The 22998-nt window shown below is 41.3% G+C and overlaps 1 protein-coding gene across 1 annotated transcript in view; it reads right to left on the bottom strand.

The window, feature by feature from the left end:
* Window positions 1-22998, bottom strand: part of pou6f2 (POU class 6 homeobox 2) — a 67988-nt gene that overhangs the window by 32441 nt on the left and 12549 nt on the right. The window contains exons 2-3 of the mRNA XM_080489064.1: window positions 20919-21016; window positions 14141-14360 (exon numbers count right to left, since the gene is read on the bottom strand). Of these exons, the coding sequence (XP_080345190.1) occupies window positions 14141-14360; window positions 20919-21016 (318 nt within the window). The remainder of the gene's footprint in view (window positions 1-14140; window positions 14361-20918; window positions 21017-22998) is intronic.

The following is a 22998-nucleotide window of genomic DNA, read 5'->3' as shown; positions in this document are numbered from 1 at the left end:
CATCTATTGATAATGCAGCGCAGCAATTGTAAATACAGTGTCGACAAGCTTGTATACACACCGAATCAATGCACTTAAATTATTTACGTATGCTTGTCTCATAAAAGATGAATAAAACATTAGGGCAGACACGTTTTTGATTAGTGTGGTCACTTGGACTGCAGGACGGGCACAGATGAACATTTGATGAAGATCAGATCATCCTCCTCTTTCCTCGCTCTGCAGCAGCACAGCCAAAGAAAGCTGCCGTCTCTCGGCCAGTAAACAGTACACTTTTACATTTCTTCTACCTCCTGACACATTGACACTTCTCTCACACCCCCACCATGAATTATATATCATCTGTGCAAACGGCAAGAGTCCAATTCTCACTTGAAATGTTGGGGCAAGTTGTCTTGTGAGTGCTGAGCCCTTGACAGGACCGGCTCTTTTCCTTTGCAACTTCTCAACGACAAAATGTTGAGCCCCATTTAAAGACGGAATAAAGCGGGAACAAAGAAGAAGAAAACAAAAGGGGGGCAAAATGAGATTTCTGTCAGAAAATTATCGAAACCAGGCGAAGATCAAAGACGATTGAAGAATTTCCTCCAGCGCCAACCATTACGCTGAGGAACACGAGGCACAACAAAAGAATATGAGGCAAAAGAAAACAAATACAGAGGGAATATGGAAGAAGCCCCATGTGGCCTTATTATAAGGGCTACACTGCAGGTAACTATATTCTTTAACAGCAGTGCTTTATAAATTCTGTCATCTTGTTAAGACTGTCAGGACCACTGACCCTCCCTTCCCCTCTAACTGGCCAACTGGCATTTTGAAGCTCATTCTTTTAACCACAGCTGTCTGATTGCTTTGCTTGAGCACATAATCCAAACGGCTTGTCTCAGCTAATTGTTTGTGCTTCTTCCTCCAGCAGACACAGGGCCGAGGATGAGAGCGGGAGCTTCACTTATGATGGAGAGAGGGCAAAAGGGTGCCTGGATCCTATAGAGCTCATTATATCTCCCACTGTCTCTTTGTTGTGTTTCATATTCACCAGCCCTTGTCTGCTGCAGCGCAGGCAGCGCTCCCACTTAGTCATCACGCCCGAGGGGTGGAAGAGCAAGAGGTCCAACTTTCTCTGTTGTCACAACTTGCCTATGCTAATGTTTGTATTAAGAAATGAGCTACATCGAGCGGCGAAAGCAATCGGAACTGTGGCGTTCAGTGCGCCATTTAAACATTCAACAACAATCATTTGGGAGTCTCAAACCTAAGAACTGAGAAGTCTGAGACCTCCAACCTCCTGCTTTGAGAAATTGTCTGCCATCTCTCTTTCAGACCTTTTTCTTTTTTTTTTTGTTATGCCTTAGTGCCACAGTAGAAATCAACTGTTATCTTCGACTGTCCCGTCCCTGGCTTCTGAAGTACTGGAGGACGAAGAGAGACTGATTGTCAGAGGTCGAAAGGCTAGGTCAAAGCCGACTCATTCGTCAGACAAAATGCTATTTTTGTTTCCTATGTGGTGGATGAGCGGGGTGGAGAGGGTGGGAGGGTGGGCAGCCTCCTCTCTCATTACCAGCGCTATCTCAGTAGTCCCTGCCAGCCCCCCTATTACAGCACTTTTCTCTCCAGGGTTGATTCAAGCTTGGCTCCTTGTTTTCCTGGCGATGTACGACACCTGCCTTTACAACTGTTCCTGATGAGTTACCTTATACATCGTTTTGTGTGTGTGCATGCTTGTATGTACAGATGTAGTCAAAGTCCAGCTCCTCAAAGTAAATTTAATGCGCTTCTGTGTTATAAACTGAAACAAATGCCAAATATCTCTAGATGTCAAGGCATAGAAAGAAAACATTTGGCTATATTTTGATAAAACTCATAAGATATGAAGTGCACAAGTCTTGTGTTTACAAAGTTATTTTAATGACACAGTAACTTCCACGTTTCTTTTCGGCGTTAACAAAAAAAAAAATGAAAACATCTTTTGATGCATTTAGACTTCCTACAAAGCAACAAATAGGTGCTCAACATCGTATGCTTCTTACAAAAGGCCTAGTCAAGGCCATGAAGAGTGACTGTAGTGTCAAAGTAATCACATCTGCACAATGAGACTTTCACTAGCTTTCATTCTACAGGAGTAAATGCGCTCCACGCTGCATAAAGTACGGTCAGCATAAGGTGGGAATGATCATCTCATGTCGGAGGAATTCAAGATTTCTGGGCCTCATGAAAGAAAGCATAGTTCACAAACCTTGAAAAGAAGGTATTAAGTTCACAGGAACAGATAAAAACCTACTAGTGCCTTTTGTGTCTCATCAGTAAGTTATGTGCATGTATGCAAACTGACTTCCTCAAAAATGAAGCAATTGATTCTGAAGTAGTTCTTTTTCTTACTGTTAAATTATCTAAAAACAGAAGAAAAAATGAGTCAATCTTACGGATACTGCTGCTACTGAAGCGGCTAAATATTTCTAGCATCATTGAGGAGTACAGGGCTGTAAATGAACCTGCTAATCAGAAACTGCGGCGGAGCCTGGCGTGAGTTGATGAAATTGTCCGAAGTGACCCACCCTGTATTTTTAGGGAACTGCTGCCGTCGAAACACAGCTGTCGTTCTCTAACAAGAGAGGTGAGAGGGGACAAACAAGCTCCCCATTACTGCTCTGCCTCACGTCCCACTATGGGAGTCCATAAACCACTGTCTCAATTGCCTTTTCAGTGAGTCACACTGATAATTACTCCACTGGAGGTAAGGAGATTTAGACTCTTTGAGATCTGGTAATTATGAAGGTGGTCAAAGGAAGGTCATTTTTTTACTCTGTGGATTAGATGGGAGCACTCGCACGCTGATGAAGGGGATAACATCACTGTTTCTGCGATCATTTCTTTTGTTCCCTGATAACTTTTATCACTTTGGGTCACTTTGTTCATATATAGTACCAAGACTTATTCTTTCCTTTAATAATTATTCTGTCAATTTCTTTCTGATTAATTGTTTAGTCTTTAAGACTTTACAGGTTCTCAGATTACATTGTGATTTTTTTTTTCTTTAACATGAAGACAGATAATTAAATTGAGGTCTAAATTTAGTTTTTTCTGCTTGAGAAATGGCTAAAAGGTACAAGTCAATCATAAGACTTTGCCACCAGTGTGAAGGACAGATCTATCATTAAAGAGAAAGTTGCAAGGCTGCAAAAATTAACATGTCATTAAGAGTAAAAGTCCGCCAATGACAATGTCAACAAAATATGAGTGGAAAGTCAGCCAAAAAGTACACCTCATGCAAATAATAAAATCCACGAATGACTGTTATGCTATAACAGAAAGTATTAAAGGTTATTGTACTGTTATTACAATAAATACATTGATATCAAAAAGCAGCACTTGCATATATATATTGTTGGCAGAGGCCTCATCTATTAAAACAAATGTTGATGATAAAATTTAATAAATATGAATATTTGTATACTGGAATGTGCTATAATGTAATTTCTGTTAAATTCCAAACATTGAATTCAAATAGCAAATATAAGCTTTTCTCTTGGGTTCTTATACTTATAAGTTTAACCTGCCATGAGTCTCGCAGCACATCACTGGTGGCTGGGCAAGAAAAACATCCACACTTATATTATTTGCTTGATATACGTTTCTTTAATCCGGCAGTCAGATTAAAGTAAGAGTAGAAAACTTCCCAAAACAGTGGCATTAAGTGGAAGTAAGTCCAACCACGTCAAAATTAAAAAGTAATTACTTTCCCAATTGTTCTTGAGTTCTTATATTCTTCTTCTATTTTTGCTCTTAATAGTTCAAAACCACAAAACAAGTTAGGCAAAGGTAGAAACAAATGCTCTTTCTGACAGGGTTTGAACGTGTAGTTTGTGTGTTACTCCTTTTTACAAGTGAGCCCATGCGATGGGTAATCACGTTAAAGGGGAGGAGAAGAGATTCCTGCCTCGGCGGGAGCTGGAATTAACATGGGCAAAATGAAATGTTAAAGGAGTTGGTGAACTACTGAATAAAAACATTACTCACAACCACAGCAGGCAATATCTGTGTTTCAGTGCTGCTGCAGGAGGAAACCAGCCACTAGGAAAATAAAAAATAAAATAAAATAAAAAATAAAAATATATATATATATAGGCAGTTAAGATTTGAGCGGAGCCACAGCCACAGGATTTTAGAGAGTACAGCACATCGCTTGTAGGGATCCAGAGATAATGCTTTCACTTTGTGATGCAAGGCAATATCAAGCAGTGTTGTAGGATTCTCACTCTGGGGGAAGCATTTCAAAGAATCAAATCCTCTCCATGGAGTTGTTACACATACAAGAAAATCCCTGTGTACTCGATAATGTTGCCCTTTTGGTGGTGCTCACGCTTTGTTATTGATTTCCAAAGTGTGGTCCAGGGACCTCTGGGGGGCCCTGACAAATTTCCAGGGGGTCTCCAGCAAAGTGAGATCTGGTTTATTTTCACTGTGATTTTATTCCTCGGAGAGTTTATACAGGGACTTTTTTTTCTGCCTCTTTGTCGGAGTCTGCAGCTTTGTGTTTCAAGCAACGACGGCAATATTTAATTTTATCTGTAAGTTGATCCCTCGTGGTCCAAAAATGTTTTTACGTTAAGTCTGCAATGCATAACAATGTCTGGTCTTGCTTTGCTTTAAAAATAAATACAGGGGAAATCTTGTTATGTTGGACTTTTAAAACAAAAACCCTTGAAAAGACAAGAGAAGAGCAAGCATTATTTGCAAGCGGAGAAATATGCTTGATTCTTTATACAGTTTGTACTGTTTATATTTTCCTCTTACATAAAAGAAAAAAAAGCACAATAAACAACCCTGTACGTTTCATGCTTGTACATTTCATGTACAAATTCAGAGCGTTCCTCTTATACGTTGTAGTCTCATTTCAAATACAGACTGTACTTCTATGGGACCCAGCGAGGGGTCCCTCGCTTTTGTCCTTCAGAGTCCAGAAGGTGTTGGACTCCCCCCCTATCCTCGCTTCATGCTAAAAAAAGAAAAAAAAAGAAAGAAAGAGCGAAGCCTGTCTGCTTGGCAGGACAGACTGGGTTATTACAGCGTGTTCATGGTCCCATCATGTGTCGTCAGACCAAAGCGGAGGCCGCGAGTAAAAGCCTCATGCAAAATTTATGTTCATGCGGCTGTTTCAGTGGGTGGAAAAATCAATATTGCGGGCCTGATGCACGGAGATGACTGAGTGCTCTCTGACTGACAGTAAAAGCTGAGAGAGATTGAGGGGCTACATTTACTGCTCCAGAAATGGAGTGGAGTAGAGTTGCCCTAATAGTCTAGTTCACCTTAAATTTGAATTTCATTGTGGATTATTTTGGTACCAGCTTGAATATTGGCGGGTTGAAGAATTACACCATTTGATATATATATATATATATAAGAATAAAAAATTAAAATAAGGAGCAAAGGAGGACTTAGCAAGCTTGTTTTCAAATCGTCTAAAACAGATCTTGCAATGTGGCTTCTGAGTCACTACAGTATTGTATATTATGGGGTTATTAAGCCTTCCCTTCCTTCCCGACTTACACAGATATAAAATGATTGTAGAATAATCAAAAGACAATGTGGGTATGAGGAGGACATCATAGGGCTTTTGTTCTGCGCTGCTTCGCTTACATATGCTTTTGATAACGTGCCACATACCCACAGTGCATTTGGGGAGGAATGTGAGAAGAGAGCAAAAGAAAGTGAGAAAAAGAAATTCAGTGGGATGAAATAACCCCAAACAATGGGATTTGCTTTCCATTCTTCTGCCTCCATCTTCTGTCTTTAATTATTCCCTTTGGTTGTCTGAGGGAGCGTGTAAGCACTTTCACACAGCACAACATGCCCAGCAGCACAACACTGTCTGCCTTAGTGATGTGGAGACTTCTGAGTGACACTGAGCCTCTTGTGATTATTAATGCTGTTTAATACAACACAGAGCAGCCACTATGACTGAGGGAAAAAACAGATTTCAAAATGCATGCATTCAAAAATGCAATGTGAACGGAATTATGTACAACATGAGCACTGCGCCAGAGATACGTTTTTTTTCCTCAGCTACATAAACAATGTGTACACCATGAAATGAGTGTTTTGTAGATGTAACAATGAAAATATGTATTTGATAACACATACCAAGGGTGCTCTATTTTGTACACAGCGTTTAATGGAACCTCAGCTGATCCTGGTGGGATCCTTTGTGCCGCTTTAGTAGTTTCTTCCTGAATCACATATGAGATATTTGAGAGCCCAGAACGATGTATGATGAATGAAGTAGCATGCTACTTATACGCTTATCGTGCTCACTGACTAGCAACAGGTTCAGCAAAGGGCAGCGGCAGTAAATGAAATTCCGCACCAGGACAATATATCATCAAAAGAAATGTATGCACCCGAAACTTACAAGCCTTCTTCGGATGCGGACAAGGTGCCTGACGGGGCTGGGGGAAGGGTGGGGGCGGGAGGGGATAGCGAGAGGGGAAGAAAAGCAGGGTTGGGAGAGGGAGACTAGAGGAGGGGGAAGGTTTTTTTTATTTTTTTGCTGGATGGGTGAGGAGCAAGCAACGGGGGAAGCAACAGATTTTGTTGAATCAGTTCTATTTTCATACTGGCTGATCTGTGTCTTTTAACCATTTCACTGCAGCTGGAAAATGAAAGTACCAGGGCTAATTTCACAGTGAGAGCTCACTGAACAAAACCCCCCACGGTCTGTGGAAAAAGGTGCTAAGTCTACTTTGTCACTGTGAATTACGGCAGTGTAATTCAGGAATGAGGGAAAAGACTTGAAAATATGTTCAGGGGAAAAAAAAAAAAAAGACGTTTTTTTTTCTTCTTCTTTCCTCCGTCGCCTCAAATGTACTTAGTGAGGCTTTCCTGTGATCTGCAAGTAACAGATACCTCTCTCCAAACACGCGGCCCCATACCGATGCCACAGGATCCATCTGAGATGTGTCTGCAGTTAGTCCAGAAATAGCACCCACGGGACTTACACGCTGCTCAGGCCTCCTGCGGGACCTTTTAAGCTGCACTGATACTGATAAAAGCCCCCACAAATCTGGCCCCCAGATACCTCCGCCATTAATTAAGGTAATTAGGCCCAGGTCAGCAATTAGTAACCACAGATAGCTTTTAGCAAAGCTGAGACATCCCCGCTGGCGAGGGGTTTGGTTCCATACCATCTGCTGACAAATGTCACCGTGGACTCTTTGGTTTCACACGTGGGGAACTGGAGAGCTGTGTTTAAAAATGACCTCTGTGTGATCCAGGCCGCCTCCCGGAGTCTCACCAGCGTCTCCACTGCTGCTGCAGGATCACTTTGTTTGTTCTCACTTCTTTGCCCCTTTTCTCTTTTTCTCGACCGCGGAAGAGCGAGCTCTATGAAAATCCATACGTGTTGTTCACGGCCAGAGTGGGAATAGGAAACGTTCACTGCACAACATATCGAACGAAATTAAAACATCTGGGCGCAGTGTAAGTAGTATTGATTAGAGCTTAATGCTACATTGATTTGCTTGTATTATTAAGTCCACCATAGATCCATATTGATAATATGTTTGTTTAGATTATAATGTTATAAACAGTTATTAAATGAAGATTTGAAAATGGTGGTGCGCATTTGGAGATGATATATTTACTGTAGTGTAAATTAACTATTAACCCATTATCAGGTATTTGACCATGCATTTCTTCTTTTTCTTATAATGATTGTAATTGCAGGACAATTATAGAAAATATAGTTGAATAGTTAAGCTAAATATTGAGAGAGGTTCTAATGTTATATATTGCTTTTTACAATTAATGAAGCATGACTTCCTATCAGTCAGTGTCCTGGATTGATGCACATCATATTTATGGGTAATTCTTAAGAATATTACTTTCTATAGAAGGAAATAGGTACATTACAGTGTGTAACCAATCTTTTACATGAATCCTGTTGTTAAATAATCTAATTCTGAGACTTTACAATGCTATAAAGTGCAAATTAAGTGTAATGTTGGTCAGTTTAACACTCAACAGATTTTATCGTGTATATGTGGCACATAAATAGGTTTCGTCACAGTTCATAAACCTTTAATCACATTCTGATATTCAATTCCTTAATTTTCAGGTATCCTGAGGATTTATATTAGAACACTTTTCAAGGCCTGAAAAATTACTACCAACACAACGTAAAGCATAAACCTGCGATATGAAGGCGATCATCAACAACAGCAGAGGTCTGGTCAACAAATGTGAGAAACATTCACCGATAAATATGGCATTTATACCAGTATCAAAGCACACCAGTGCGTGTGTTTCATCCTGTGGCAAAGGTGTGTGACGTAAGACGCGCTGAGTCGCACAGGGTGATAAAAAAACACAACTGAATACACACATTCAACCTCAGAGGACAAATCATGCAATAACTCACATTGCTGGGAAATGGGAAATAAAGGATGCAGCTGTGCTATTTTACACAATTCCACATTTGAAGCAATCGTTGATAACACCATTTTCATTCCAGTTCAGTCCCATAAAATTACCATTAACATTACAACTCATGCAGAACACAGATAAATGTAAAATGTCACCCAGTTCTGCCAGGCAGGAATTCAAGTTCCACAAGATTACCATCTCTGTCTGCTCTCTCCCACTGCACCTTGTCTAATATTTCATTTACAACATTTCATAAGTTCATTTTCCCCTCGCTGACCATGTAAATCACAAATCAATTTTCATTTAAAATGCTTGACTACAGATTGTTGCTGAAAGCTTCTGAATTGCACCTCAGCAATATGGCAGACCTTTAGCAAATCTTGTGGAAACAGTCTGGCCGGAAGAGGGAGTCAAGAAGTGAGACGTAATTTCAACAAAACAACTCTGGGGCCAGGCGGTCAAGGCATTTACTGGGAGCGCCTCACAAGTGCTGAAATATCACGAAAACAAATCATGATTATGTGTTGTAATTTATATGGCATTCAATACTTCCTAATTCAGTGAAACCGAAGCCGGGTAATTGACTGGTCGACTCAAAAGCAACACCAAGGCGACTGCTTGATAATGAAAAGATGAACTCTGCCAATTGTGCATAACTGCTCAGAATATTTACTCAATACGTGGTACATTATTAAATACTAAAGATTTAATTAAGAGTGTTAGTGCACAAATTATTCCAGAGGTTCAGATGATTGAGGTTTTATTTTAACAGATCCAATATTTGGCGAATGAATGTTAATTTGGCTAAATGAACCCAGCAGCGTTCAGAGGATTCACATTTAAAAACTTAATTACACCAGCCAGTGGGTAATCTGTTTTTCGCTCAGGAGCCGGGGGAATGGCAAACATCTGGATTAAAATGGAATAAAATTGCATGTTTGTGATTAGTCCTGTAACTGGAAGCTAATTTCAGAAAAAATTGGCGGGTTGTAATTCAAGCTCCTAATTCAGGAAACTATCCTCCTCCAATTGCACATTGCTTGATTGCCACCTTGAGTAAAATCCATTAAAATAAATGCACTCCCCTCCCCTGTGCACACAGCGCAGACAGGCACTGTGTGATGCAGAGAGTCTGTCTTGTCGACTGTGTGTATATGGCAGGAGGTTTTGCAAAAAGCCTCCCTCAGTGTTTACCAGCAAGGGCAGATGTCAGGGTTTGCTATGGAGGAGCAGACACAGCCACATCTGATTAACAGTATTATTGTCCTCCTCCAAACCACCATAAAGACTGGTCCTCCCCCAACCCCCCCCCCCCCTCTCTCTCCCTTTCTTTCTTTTCTTGCTATTTCAGGCTGTGGCAGCGTGCTGTCCTGTGGCATGGCTGAACCAGAGTGACACTGCCACCATCCACAGAAACAAAACAGGAGTCAAGAGCCAGAAGGTTAAGACAAACAAGTGCGGCTGTTTCTCACCAGACAGACAAGGAATAAAATGTCTGATGACACAGGCATTTAAAAAAAATAAAAAAAATAAAATAAATCATGCTGCATATATCAAAATACACGGTGGGTAATTTGTGCTGTTGGTTTTGCAAAATTATGAAAAGCATGTACTTTGAATTTAGAACAAATCATTAGCATGTCTGCAACAAGTGCAGCAGCGGGAGGTGAAATTTACGCACATCTCGGCTTCAAAACAGACGTCAGAGTATAAATCAGTCTCATGGGAGTGTGCGTAGCGCTTGTCTGGATGTACAGCAAACCTGAGCATTTGTGTGTTTGATTCTAACCCCCTCGTTGCTCTCCTGCGCGTTCTGATTGGTGATTTCTATTTTTTTCTCTCTCCCCGTCTTCTTCCCGTTGCCAAATTGTGACAAAGGCAGTAACCCCACACGCTTCCAAGCTGCTTATTGTAGACAAACAATAAACCACTGGCAGATATCAATGGCAGAGATGAGAACCTGGGTGCCGTATCTGCTGGGACTGCCTGGCGAACCTGCCTCTGCCTGCGCTTCATCTCCAGCAGCACCTCTCACTCTCAATTATTTGGCTGCTGTCACAACAAATCAATCAAATTACCGCTCCAGGACTGTGTGCAGCTGCTCCTATTGCACCGCTAGTTGCATTAGCTTTGAAATGTATGAGGTCTACATTTTATCACTGTTATTTATTTAATGCAGCTCTCTCCCCTGTGAATCATCTTACAACCACGGCAAAGTTAAATCATTAAAGGACGACGCGGAATACATATTGCTCGAGAACACTTCAAATTAAACAGCGATGAGGGATAAGAGAGGAATTTGGCCTCTGTTGTGTTAAAATGGCAGACGTTGACGCGAGGAGCTGTGGAGTGCACGCACTCGGTCATCCGAATTGACACTGCCACGGCCCGAATGTTCACACGGACAACAGCTTCTCTCTTTTCTTTGTCCAAAATGACTTGACAAAAAAGAAATAAAAAAAAAATACGCAAGAGAAAAACAATGAGCAACTATTGTGGCTATAACAAGCCTAAAAACGGATGTCTGGAATTCTCCAGCTCTGATAATGTAATGAGTAAAGGGACACGGAGGCATTCCCTGAGCAGACAGAGGTTAAGTCAGTGGCCCGGCCCGGTGAGCTAACCTCTTAAAGGAGCAGCAGTCAGCTGAGGCAGAAAAGATGCAGCCTGACATGTCTAACTAGTGTGGAAACATTTGGCTCTACCCCCAGGAGCCCACCCTTTGGTGGTGTAATGAGCAGAGTGATTTCCCTAATTTGTACCGTGCCAAAAACCCGCAACCTGCGAACGACACCGCCGAGCGTTTTCATCAAAACGACAGACATGCCTTTGATTGGCACTGACACGGGGTCTCATTACCGCAGGTGAGTGGGATGCCGACCTTTATCAGGGAGCTTGAGTGCTGTTTTGTGTTTCCCGCGGACGAGTACAGAGGAACAATGCTCTCACCTCACCATTAGAAGTCGACTCTCTGATGTGATGTGCTGCCTGGCTTTCTGCTGAGAGCAAATAAGATGGGATATGCTTATTAATATGAAAGCGCTCCAGTAAACTAGCATCTTGCATTATCTTTGAGTGAGTCAGAGAGGAGAGGAGTCGACAGATGAGACTTTGTTCTGTTTCCTCCCATTGAGCATTACATGTACAGTGCTTTGATACAACTAGTTTTACAAGTATGGTAATCATGCTTTGCTTGTTATAAAATCAGGTGAAATGAAACCTATTAAAAATGCAGCAGAAAGTTAGCATCACATCCAAGGACAAGAATCCGTGGTTGTTTTGTTTAGAGCATCTGTAAATACTTACTTTTTAAAATGTGAAATTCATGTATGTTTGTTTAAAAAAATAAATAAATAAATTTTCATCAGCCGTCATATTTACGGACCTCTAGCATGACCCAACCTAGTTTTTGCCTCTGTGAAGTCAGCGAGAATTGTGCACACTCTGTCACAAAAGATAACTTTCTCCCTTGTTTAGTTTCATTGGGAATTTGTTTTTACTGCATGTTTGCAGGCATAAATCATTCTGACAAATAACCAGTTACACTGGTGCCTGTGTTTACTGAGTCTGCCACAAGATGCTGCTCAGTTTTATTTAAGCAACTGCTCCAACTTTATAGCACAACCCCATTACAGTGATAGTTATTCATCACAGTCGCAGAGAGCTGCCCTCCGAAAGCTTGCAGAAACCCAGCCAGTCCATTCATCCTCACAGGGAAAACTCTGATTAGCGTGACCAAAACAGGGGATCAAGACAAGAGACGACGAGATGATTTCCCACATTAAGCCCTAATATGCAAAAAATATTGGGTTCTGAACTCTGATTTTCATTCAATTTAAACGCAACATTTAATGCTTCCAGGCTGTGAGAGTCCGTCAGATTAAAGTGTAGCATTCCTCCACCCTAAAATGCCCATTCGCCGAGACAAATGGCCTTATTAGCTGGTCATTAGCTGCCTCATTACATTTAAACACAGCCATTGGCTGGGCTTCTCTCAGAGTCTCATTACTGTTCCTTACTGTTGTCTTGTGTCTGATCTGACACTAATTAGCGAGCAGTGTGAGCGCTGTAAAGCACACTCTCTCCCGAGGTTGTGAAATGAGCTAACCGCTCCCCGGCGACAGCGCAGCACTGTATTATATGTGTGATTAATCAGGCCCGGAGCCCCGGAGGTGTGTGAGGGAGGGGGGGGGGGACGCGAGGGCAGAGGCCAGAGCTGCAGTTGTCTGACAGAGGTGCTGTGCCAGCAGGCCTCATTCAGCGGAGCCGTGATGAACTCAGACAGGGGAGAGTGGAGGAGCGCTCGGTGGCCAGAGGGGCCCGGACACAGTCAAGACATTTAGCTTCACTCGTGACTTGTGTCACTTTCTCTCCATGGAGGTCCCTTCAATGCATCCCCTTCAGATAAGAGGACGTGCGAACAGGCAGTCTGTCAGTCCACACACTTAAAAAAAGATCTGCCACAGAGGCACTTCTCCACAACTGTTTTTTTTTTCTTTTTTCCCCCATATCTCTCGTGGCTGGGGAATATTTATCAGCACATGGAATTCAGACGGTTGGTTTATTTGGCACTGGACAATATGGATGACGGAGAGGTGTTTGTTTTGGTGTTCTGACACCCTGACAGTGTGTTTGTCGATCAGTTCATCAGATCGCTGGAGCCTCTGGGTTGTCCCTCACCAGCCTCGAGGAGGATCTGTTGAAGTGTGAGTCAGACGAGCCTGCTGGGCCCATTATCGTCCACTACTGACGGATACATTGAAGAGCTCGCTGGATAGATGCGGGTTTATTAAAAGCTCTGCCCACAGCCATGGCTGCTGTTATTTATGCATGTTTGTGTCCATTAGGCTTCTACTTCCACATTTCCTCACTCAGGGCATCTGTCCATCCATTTCCACACATGAAGGGAGCCTTCCATGCACTTTGTGCTGCGCTGGCATTATTGTAATCTCCATCCTAAAAACACACTGCTTTACATGTGGCCTGGCATCTTTTTACATTAGTGCAGCTCTCTCATCTAAGATTTATGGCTGACGGTTTCCCCATCCATCCCTCAATCTAATGGTATAAAAGAGACAATGTTTTAAACATTAAAATGAAAACCATTTACAACTATGATCAAAAGAGAACACTTGGGCATTAAACTTTAAAAGGCAAGGATAAGTACAGCCATGTGGATGGACAGATGAGGTGGAAAAGAGATATATATATAAAAAAAAAGTGAAGTACAGTGCACTCTTATGCACAGGAAAGAGACATAAAGTGCTTCTGCGCTGCACTGCAAAACGCTGACCTGTAATTAATATGGTTGTTCCTCTGGGCACGTTGAGGATAGCTGCTTTTTGGGATACAAACCCCTTAAGGATTCTTACCTGGTCGAGACCTCTGTAAAGCACTTTTATTAGGAAAAAAACACTGTCCCGTGCCTTGGGGTGAATGTATAACAAACTCTTGTTTGGAGCAATATTTGCTTCATGTATTACTAATAGTTTCTGGTGTCTTGGGTCCGTGAATCATCATGTATAATAGAGAAACACATTCATCAGTTTTACGTGGCCATGCGAATATGGATTTTCAATTTCAATGCTGTTTTTAAACATCCATCAGCTTTTGGAATCTTCTTCTTGAAATACTCTACCTTTTCAAGAGGTGCTGTGGCGACGCCGTCTTATCATGAGTTCTTTCTTTTGTAAAAATGTCTGATTTGCCCGTTTCTTCTCACCTTGCAGGTTCTGGAGGGGGAGCGTCATGATGCCCCCCGCAGCAGCAGCAGCCACCAGACTCTGGATGTTGGCTGTGGGGAGGGAGAGCACCAGGCCCTGCTGCCCGCCGAGGTGACCGCCGGCGTTGAAGGGGATGAGGATGGGCTGGTTCATGCCTGTCGCTGCCCCGGACATCACGCCGCCTACTGCATTGGCCAGTTGCTGGGCCACGAGGAGAGACTGAAGGACACACACACACACACACACATACACACACACACACACACACACACACACACACACACACACACACACACACACACACACACACACACACACACACACACACACACGTAATACAATTACATTCTTTTTCATCACACTTTTTAAACAAACTCCTCCTGCCATTTTCTAAAAACTGTTTTCTTTACGAGTTGAATGTATCTGAATGCTTGAAAGACCAACATTAACTGCAGTTCAGCGACGAGAACGTTTACACAGCACATCATTTTCAGAGCCTATCACAAATTTTTTTGGGTGATTTTTTTTATATTTTTAGTCAGGGGTCTAAAAGTGTTATATACTGTGACAAAATATCTTCCAAAAAATATATAAATGCATACATAAATGAAACTTGGTCACTAACACGAACTTCAAAATCAAAACACCGTATCACATTTGAGTTAAAAGATAAAGAAAGTGAAATTTGTAGCTGTCGTTTAGCTATCTGAAGCCACAATCTAACTCCTTATAATTGTTGTAACTAGCAATGTAACTTAAACATTTGTTTTTACGGTCAGTGAAAAGAAGATTAAAAAATTCTGCACCAAAAATAAAACTATTGTGACACATATTTAAAAATACAGTCACAACATGCTGTTTTGGATTTGCCCACATAATTGCTCATTTGTCCACATGATTTCTTTACAGCCCTTCTGCATGTTAGATTTAGTTAATGTGCATATTTAGATGAAAAGAACTCGAGTTGATGACAAAAGAAACAAGAGGTTAAATGTATGAAGCCTGATCTTTAAATAAAAGCAAAATTCAATGTTTAAGTGTGATTCAAGTAAAGTGCTTTACAAGCACTTTACTTCATCAGGTGTGTTGGAGCGTCGACAATACGCAGTACTGCAGCACTTCGTTATCAAGGGAGGGAAACTCTTTTAAGGTGACATCTTGCACAGTATGCAGAGTAAAACATAATTACAAAGATACATTTCTTGTGAAAAGTGTTAGCAGTGCAGCAATCCAAGCAATCATTGATTGCCCAGCTAATAAGGTGACATTCAAGTCATTGACAACTATCTTGAGGCCTTTTGTAGTCTAAGTGCATAAAGCTCCAAATCATTTCACTAATATATCAGATGCCAACAATATGTCCACACTGGTGGTGCATCTGGTTAGACTTGACCTTGTGTGGAGGGGCACGAGTTTGAATCCTGATTGCAGCAGGAGGAGCATCTGATTTTTCTTTTCTCTTCCCAGGTAATAGTTTTCATGCATGCACATAACGGATGATGTTTCTACCGTAGATTTTTTTTTTTTTTAACATTTTATATATTTTTCTAACACATCATGTTCAGTGTGCTCTGTTGCCGTCTCGTTAATGAAGATTTTCCATTTTCAAATTTGGACACACGGGGAAAATACGAACACATACAATGAGATGCGTATTAGTGAATTATTGTCCCGATATTGCCGGCCTATAACTGAAGGATAGGCAAGGTCAGGTCAGGAGAAGAAATATTGTATAGTCAAATTTACCCACAGTATCAATTTTACCTTCCCTGTTTAATACATAAAATGAAAGTGAGTTATTTATTTGTGTGTCAATATACGCTCATAAATTGGGTTTTACGCCTTGTATTCAGTCAGTTCACAGATGTTTCTCAGTTTACACATGACTGAGGGTAAATGAAGCGCGGAAGGCAAATATTGTGTGAGAACATGTAACTTATTTACCCACCAAACCAAATGTATCTTGCCTACCCACATCAATTACTTTCATTCAATATGGATGGTGACCACTGTGTAGAGGTTAGCCATATCAAATTTATACCTTGTGTTTCTAAATATGTGTATTTACATGAAATGTTTTTGTTTTAGCAATGTTAAGTAGAAATGTTTGATTATAGTATATTATGGATGGAGTTTTTGCACAACTCTGACTTGTCCATGTCGTTTACATCACGTTTATGCCCTTACTGCTTCTACGGGATGTTCCACGCTTGTGGTCAACAATCTTTTTTACTGGAGTGGTAACTTCAGCACGGAGGTAAAAAATGTACACGACACCAATATAGAGACCGGCCAAGTTGACGGTTGCAAGTTCCAATGACTTGTGGTGGAGACCTCTGGAAAATATTGCAGCCGAATAGAGAATCATGCTCATCAGGATGTCAACAACATCTTATCAGGTAAACTTTTGTTTTCAAGTCAAACACAGCCATCAATGTTTTTAATGTATATCAATTGCATTATTATACAGTCTAAAATATTTTGTTCTATATTTGAGTAAGCTGAATAATTTTTATTCAACACAGTCAAAGATCATAATGAAGTACACGACAAAGAAATGATCAAATTTGACAGTTTTCTACATCCGGACAAGTTTAACTGAGACGAGTAAAGTACTAAAGTAGATGTCACCAGTTTCACTTCATCACTAATCAATGTTTTTGATGTATGCAGTTGTTTGGAGGCTGATCGCAGTGCGTTGCTGTGTCACACACAGACAAAGTCAAAAACCCACCGCTGCTGCTGCTGCAGGTACCGGCAGAAATCAGACCCCATCTTTGTGAAAGAGCTGAGAGGTTTTTTTTCTCCTCATAGAAATGCAGAGTGATTTATGTTCCCATCCTGCTGAACACATCCCTCAAATACCACAGAGTAATGTGCTTGAAATACACATCACTTAAAAAAAAGAAAAGAAAAAAAGGTAGCAGTATTTTACTCTTTTGATTTGATGAGGGATGTAACACATCACTCGACTCTTCATGTATCCATTCATTCATTTTAGTTAAAGTGGAATCGGAGCAGTCATCCGCATAGAGGGAAAGATATGTTATCAGAAGAATCACTCCGAGATATTTTACACAGTAGAAGATCACTTCAAATGTGTTTTCCAAGGATGTGGGTTTCGAAATACACCTACACAGTTTTCATCGAGGGTTTTGAGCCAGAAGAGGGAAGATTTGTGTTATGGCAGAGACCTATGAAAAACATTAGAAATCTTAAGTCTCTTTTTTCTGTTATTCTAAAGAAGACTTCCTCATAATGCTATCCACCCTCCCAAACTAACAGTCAAGGAACTTTTTTCATGTTTTGATTAGTTTTTGGTTTTGTTTAGTTTTTTTTACAAAAATCAACTAGAAATAGAGACATTTTTATACTTAAAAATATCTATTCTTGGATTTGGGCTAAATAAAACTTCCTCAGTCACACACTAGACTGATATACTATACGATTAAGCACGATGATCTGTTCTACTCAACATGGAGGCTATTTTACCAGAGGTGGCCAGCAGAATCAGGAAATCACAAAAAGATTATTTCAGTAAAATAAATGACTATGACCATACGTAATAAAGGTGTCAATACTCATTATTGAATTTAATGGTATTATTATAATATGCTGGCGTAGGAAAGTCGCAACGTCTCAAGAGTTGTAATTTTTTTTTAATTTGGGTTAAGCTTATCAAACTGATTTTTTTTTAAGGCAATTTTGAAGATGCAAGAACACTAAATTGTTGGATTATTTGAAACAGAAGAATAGAAGTACATTGTCATCTTGTGTTGTGTCTGTTGTGGCTGCTTTAGAGGTTGTTGAGGTAAGCCTGGCTCCACTGTGTTGACTCCTTGGCTGCGACTTTAGTTCACAAGCCTTTAACTCCAATTGTCAGCTATCTGCTTCTGTTTTACATGGTGTGTCTGCAGCTTGTGCAGGAGGCAGCGCGGGCTGACTGGTGCGAGGAGCCCACCCTCCCCTGCAGCCTGGTGCTCTTGGGTGACAGGCGTGTCACTGTGATAACCCTGCATGGTGCGCGACGCCTGCACCCGCTCTGACGTACATCGCACTTTCAGAGGTACGAGGTCACGTGGGCTCGGAGCCACAAAGCACGGGGCGATAGCGGGCCAAAATATCCGCGCTCAGAAACAAATTAATACCTGCTTGTGCTTCTGCGCTGCTAAAAGGTACAAAAATCAAAAAGCTTGAAGGGGTGAATATTGCTGCAGGGTGAAGTCACACACACACTGCAAAGGATTCTTCTTTCACAACATTTGCTTTGATACACAACGGCAGTGCATAACAAGTGACAATCTGACGCATCTGAGAGCATTCAAAATGACATTTGCCATTAACTTTAAAAAATGAATTAATAATTCGAGGGCTCAAAGAATCCTCAAAGGACACTAACAAAGGCGACGCGTTTGTTAGCTGCAAGTGACATATGTTTAATCTTGCTTTTTTAAGTAAATTTAATCTCAAATCGAAGCCGCACATAATCAAAGACGCTCTTTGAACATTTCATCTCTGAATCAAACAAAATGAGATTGCCAGGCTTGACAGCAAAGACAGCTTCACATAGAAGGGAATAACATTAAAAGACAATCCCACAATTATCAGATGGAGCCCTGATTTATTTATCATTACAGGCAGCTTTGGAGAAGCAGGCAGCTGTTAGGCACACAGGCAGCTGCCAAGAGAACACACTGGAGATTTTTTTTTTCCTTTAAAGCATGCAAGAGCTCTTGGTGTTTCGGTTTGTTGTGCCAGTTTAAAACTGATTATGATCTTTGTCTGAGGTGCGAATCCTCTACATGCACACATCAGAATCTAAGATAAGAGAAACATTTTGTGAACATAATTAGCTGAAATTTGCAGCCATGCAACACACGTTTGCTCCAAGATACCCAAGCATCACTCATCTAGATGGATAAACAGTTTCACCCTTTGCCTTTTCACCTCATACACCTGCTCCTCCTCTCCATAGGTGCTGCTGTACAGTGCTTTGGCAGACCTGACAGCTGAGTGTTGAGAAGTGGTCTCCTTGGGGCCACACAGACACACACACTGGATTGTGTGTTGGGCTCTGGATGGGGAAGCAGCCCCACTCAGGACTGGATGTTGGTACCCAGCCTCTCTGCCCATCAGGGGAGAATAGGCCCTTCTATCTGCTTGGCAGCTCTGGCACTGAGAAATTGCCCATAATCACCCAGATAGCAGACTTTTGTCATCCTAACTGCAAGTGGGAAACAGAAGGAAGGTAGATTCATGTTGGGTAAACTACCATCGGATAATGGTTGTTCGAACAATATCCGGCTCTGGAGCGAGAATCTATCAAAACATATTGATCCTGGAACAAGAGAATTGGGTATGGCATGCGGAGCGCCTTTGTTTCTGAAAAGTGTTAGCTTCACAGAGACTGTACTGACAGCATTAATATATTAGATGGTGACTGTTGAGAGCCGCCTGCTGAGGCTCAGGCTCTAACTGCTGCCTGCGTTCCTTTCTGTGTTTATTCCTTATCTATTGCCAAAATAGTAGCTTTGACCAGTGAGGGTATGTGTAATCTAGAAAGTGCTTTTAATTAAGCACATTTTTTATCTCCACTTACAGCAGATTGACTTGTTCACCGGGGAATTCTCACTCTGCAAACCTGCCCCACTAAAGTGAATGGCTTTCCCCTCGTCTCATGTTTCCTCTTTTGTCTATCCTGATGAGGACCGACTGTCATTGAGTAACGCTGAGTGCAGCTAGAATGGCCTTATTAAAGAGGGCGGAGGAAACCTGATGCTCTGCTGGAGTGTGTATTCGCATGCGTTTGTCTGTGTGTGTATGTGTGTGTGTGTGTGTGTGTGTGTGCAGCGGTGACATTGAGCAACACTAATGAGATAGATGTTCATTAAACACCGCCGAGCCACCAGGCCAATAAATCCAATCAGATAGGACAATGCCTGATTGAGCTATTAACAGGGCTGCAGGCTCAGGCTCTCTGCTCCCCTGCTTGTTTTGACAAGGCCTGTATTGTCAGCTCATTAGTGCCACAACTCAATTACATTTGAAGATGATGTGTGATGACTAAATAGTTTACAATTTGCATATTTTAACTGGAAAAGGCTCACTTTGTGGCATTAAGTGTGCCTGCTTCACTTTGCACATGCACTACATAAATGACGACTGCAACCAACACAATGCAACTAACAGAGTTTGAGATTTTCAATGAGACTCCAATGCACATATCTCCATTTAACTCTAAAATGAAGCTTTTAAATAACTCAGCATCCAAACTTGTCACATCCCTGGAGACACAGTGAAAGGTTGCAGTGGACTGATAGAGTAGTAGACCTTCACATGACATGAATGTTGACAGTTTAATTAAAAGCACCTGGAAATGTATTTTCTCTAGCAAGTTGCAATTACAAGACATTGGATCTATATTTATTCTTTCCTTTATGTGCGTAATTGTTTAAAAAGGGCAATCCAATCTCATAGAATAGATTAAAACTATTCTTGATTGTTGATCCACTACAAATCTTTTACCATAGGATGTTTTTTCTTTGTGGCTTGTTCACCTAGTAAGTCACAGAGATAATGTCTTCTCTGCCTTTATTTTTTTTCTCTATTATGAATAGCTGCTAACCTTGGCTTGTCAAGTAAAATTTTTCTCTGATTATAACACTCTCCAAATGATAACGTCTCCTATGTAACGGAGATATGGTCTTCATCAAACTTTTATTACTTACTTATTAATAACACATTCAAAGTAGGGAGTTTGCTTAAGCTCTGACTCACCTGTGGACCCATGGGGTATCCCGGGTGGGACTGACCCAGCAGACTTTGTTCAGACGGGCTGCTGCTGACGTCCGACTGAACCGATCCGTCACGAGCTCCTGAAAGAGCAACAAGCAGAGATCCATGTGGTAAAGCAGCAAGGGAAAAAAAAGGGAGACAACAAAGAGTCCACCTGAGATCAACGCAGACAGCATAAGTAGATAAACAGACAACACAGACCATGCTGTGATATTACAACACCGAGTGTTGTACGGAGCCGAGGAGGGCAGCTGGGAAAGGAGGGGGAATTTGTATTTAAGTGCTTTATCAATAACCGCCGTAGCACTGAATAAATTACCAACCAGCAGAGAGGCTCATTGATGGGGGATGATGCATACTGTCGGGTCCCCGATGGCCTAGATTACCGCTGAGAGATAGAGCTTCACCACAAACGCTGGGGCCATATTATTCAGCCATTTACATCACTGAGTATCACTCATCTAAACCCACACACACACCCCCACCCCACCCCACCCCCTCCGCTCCAAGCCTGCAGCTATGAGACACAATTAGACCTGTTTGCTATGAGGGCAGAGTGGAGCGGAGCAGACAGGGACATGATAATAAGCTTGCTGATGGCTGCAGGGAAAATAAAGGGCACCAACGATTGGTTATCATAGCAGTCGCTATCTCGCAGAATATCTAAGCAGTGCACTTTTTAAAGAGAGGACGACTCTGAAAGGGCTGGAAGAGTCGTGTGGCCATCACACTTTGACCTCGGTCATATCAAAATCGCACTTTGCCTCACCGTCAATAGAAAGACTGGAAAAAGCAAGCTCGTGTCAGTTTTCACCAGATGACTTCAGAGAAGAGGTTTGTTGCATTAAAGTGTTTCAAATAAGTTGAGGTGAGGGTCGAGAACAAATTCTTGCAAAAAGTACGATTAAACAATTTCCCTCACTGTCCCAACATGTTGACAATATAAAAGAATCTTCAGGCTGTTTCGCTCCTTTCATTGATGCCAGTTTAACATTATTAGCCTCAACCTTAACAAAGTGTGTGATTGGCCTTTGAGCACTTTTTCAAGGAGTTTAAATCTTCTGATTTGGGATAGTCTTCATTAAACAATGCCTTTGCGTTCTTTTTTCCATTGTAAAACATCATGAAAAAAGTACTTTATCAGTTTGACATTTTGATCCTGCTCTGTGGTTTTCCTGTTTCGACTTTAATTAAAAAAAATTGTAGCAGTTAGTTTTTAATTTATTGTGATAATTCCTCCACACTTGGACAATAGAAACAATACCTCTTCTCTTCTTGATCCTTTCATTACAAAAGCTGAATTCTGCACTACAGTTCAGGTAGTTTCACTTGGTGGATCTCTGTAGTTTTTGTTACAGCCAATCTGACTGGTTTTAAGTGCCATTTTATGAAACAAACTCGTATGCAACAATGAGAACGCTGAAACATTTGCATGTGACCAAACACACCTGCGCTGTCCTGAAGAAACACATTGTACTGACTCATTTAGTACAAACATGTTATGATTCAAGGCTGCATGGTCTTGTACTGGTATGAGTTCAATTAGTGACTGTAAATGTGTCCGTAGGTGTGAATGTAATTGTGACTGTGTCTCTGTGTGTGTCCTGTGATGGAGTGGTGAGTTGTCCAGGTTGTGCTCTGGCTTCTCCCGTAGTCAGCTGGGATCCAGCACCCAACAGCATTAAGTTAGATAAAGCAGAATAGCAGATGGACGGATGTTATACTTCTGAAAAATCTATGCTTAAAAAGCTCTTTGTTGATACTTAAAGAATTGTTAGTGTTAAAGGTATTGCCATAAAAGCATCCGTAAAACCCCTCATTTATTGTGAAATGCAAAGGCTTTGGAATGTGCTGGAATGCGTATTCTTCATGCTTAAAGAGTCAATTTACCAGAGCGGCAAGAACTGACTCAGTGATTTAAAAAGCACATATGTGATCAATGTACGGACATAAGTGTAGAGTCATCTGTAATTTAATAACCTGTTTTAAATGTGAAACACAAAAAGCCACACATGAAGTTGACAAAACACCTCCTCTAATGTACTGTCCTCCGTCGCACAAC

Source organism: Lipophrys pholis (assembly GCF_963383615.2).
Source record: "Lipophrys pholis genome assembly, chromosome: 20".
In the NCBI taxonomy this organism is placed as follows: domain Eukaryota; kingdom Metazoa; phylum Chordata; class Actinopteri; order Blenniiformes; family Blenniidae; genus Lipophrys; species Lipophrys pholis.
This window is presented reverse-complemented; position numbering and strand designations above follow the sequence as displayed.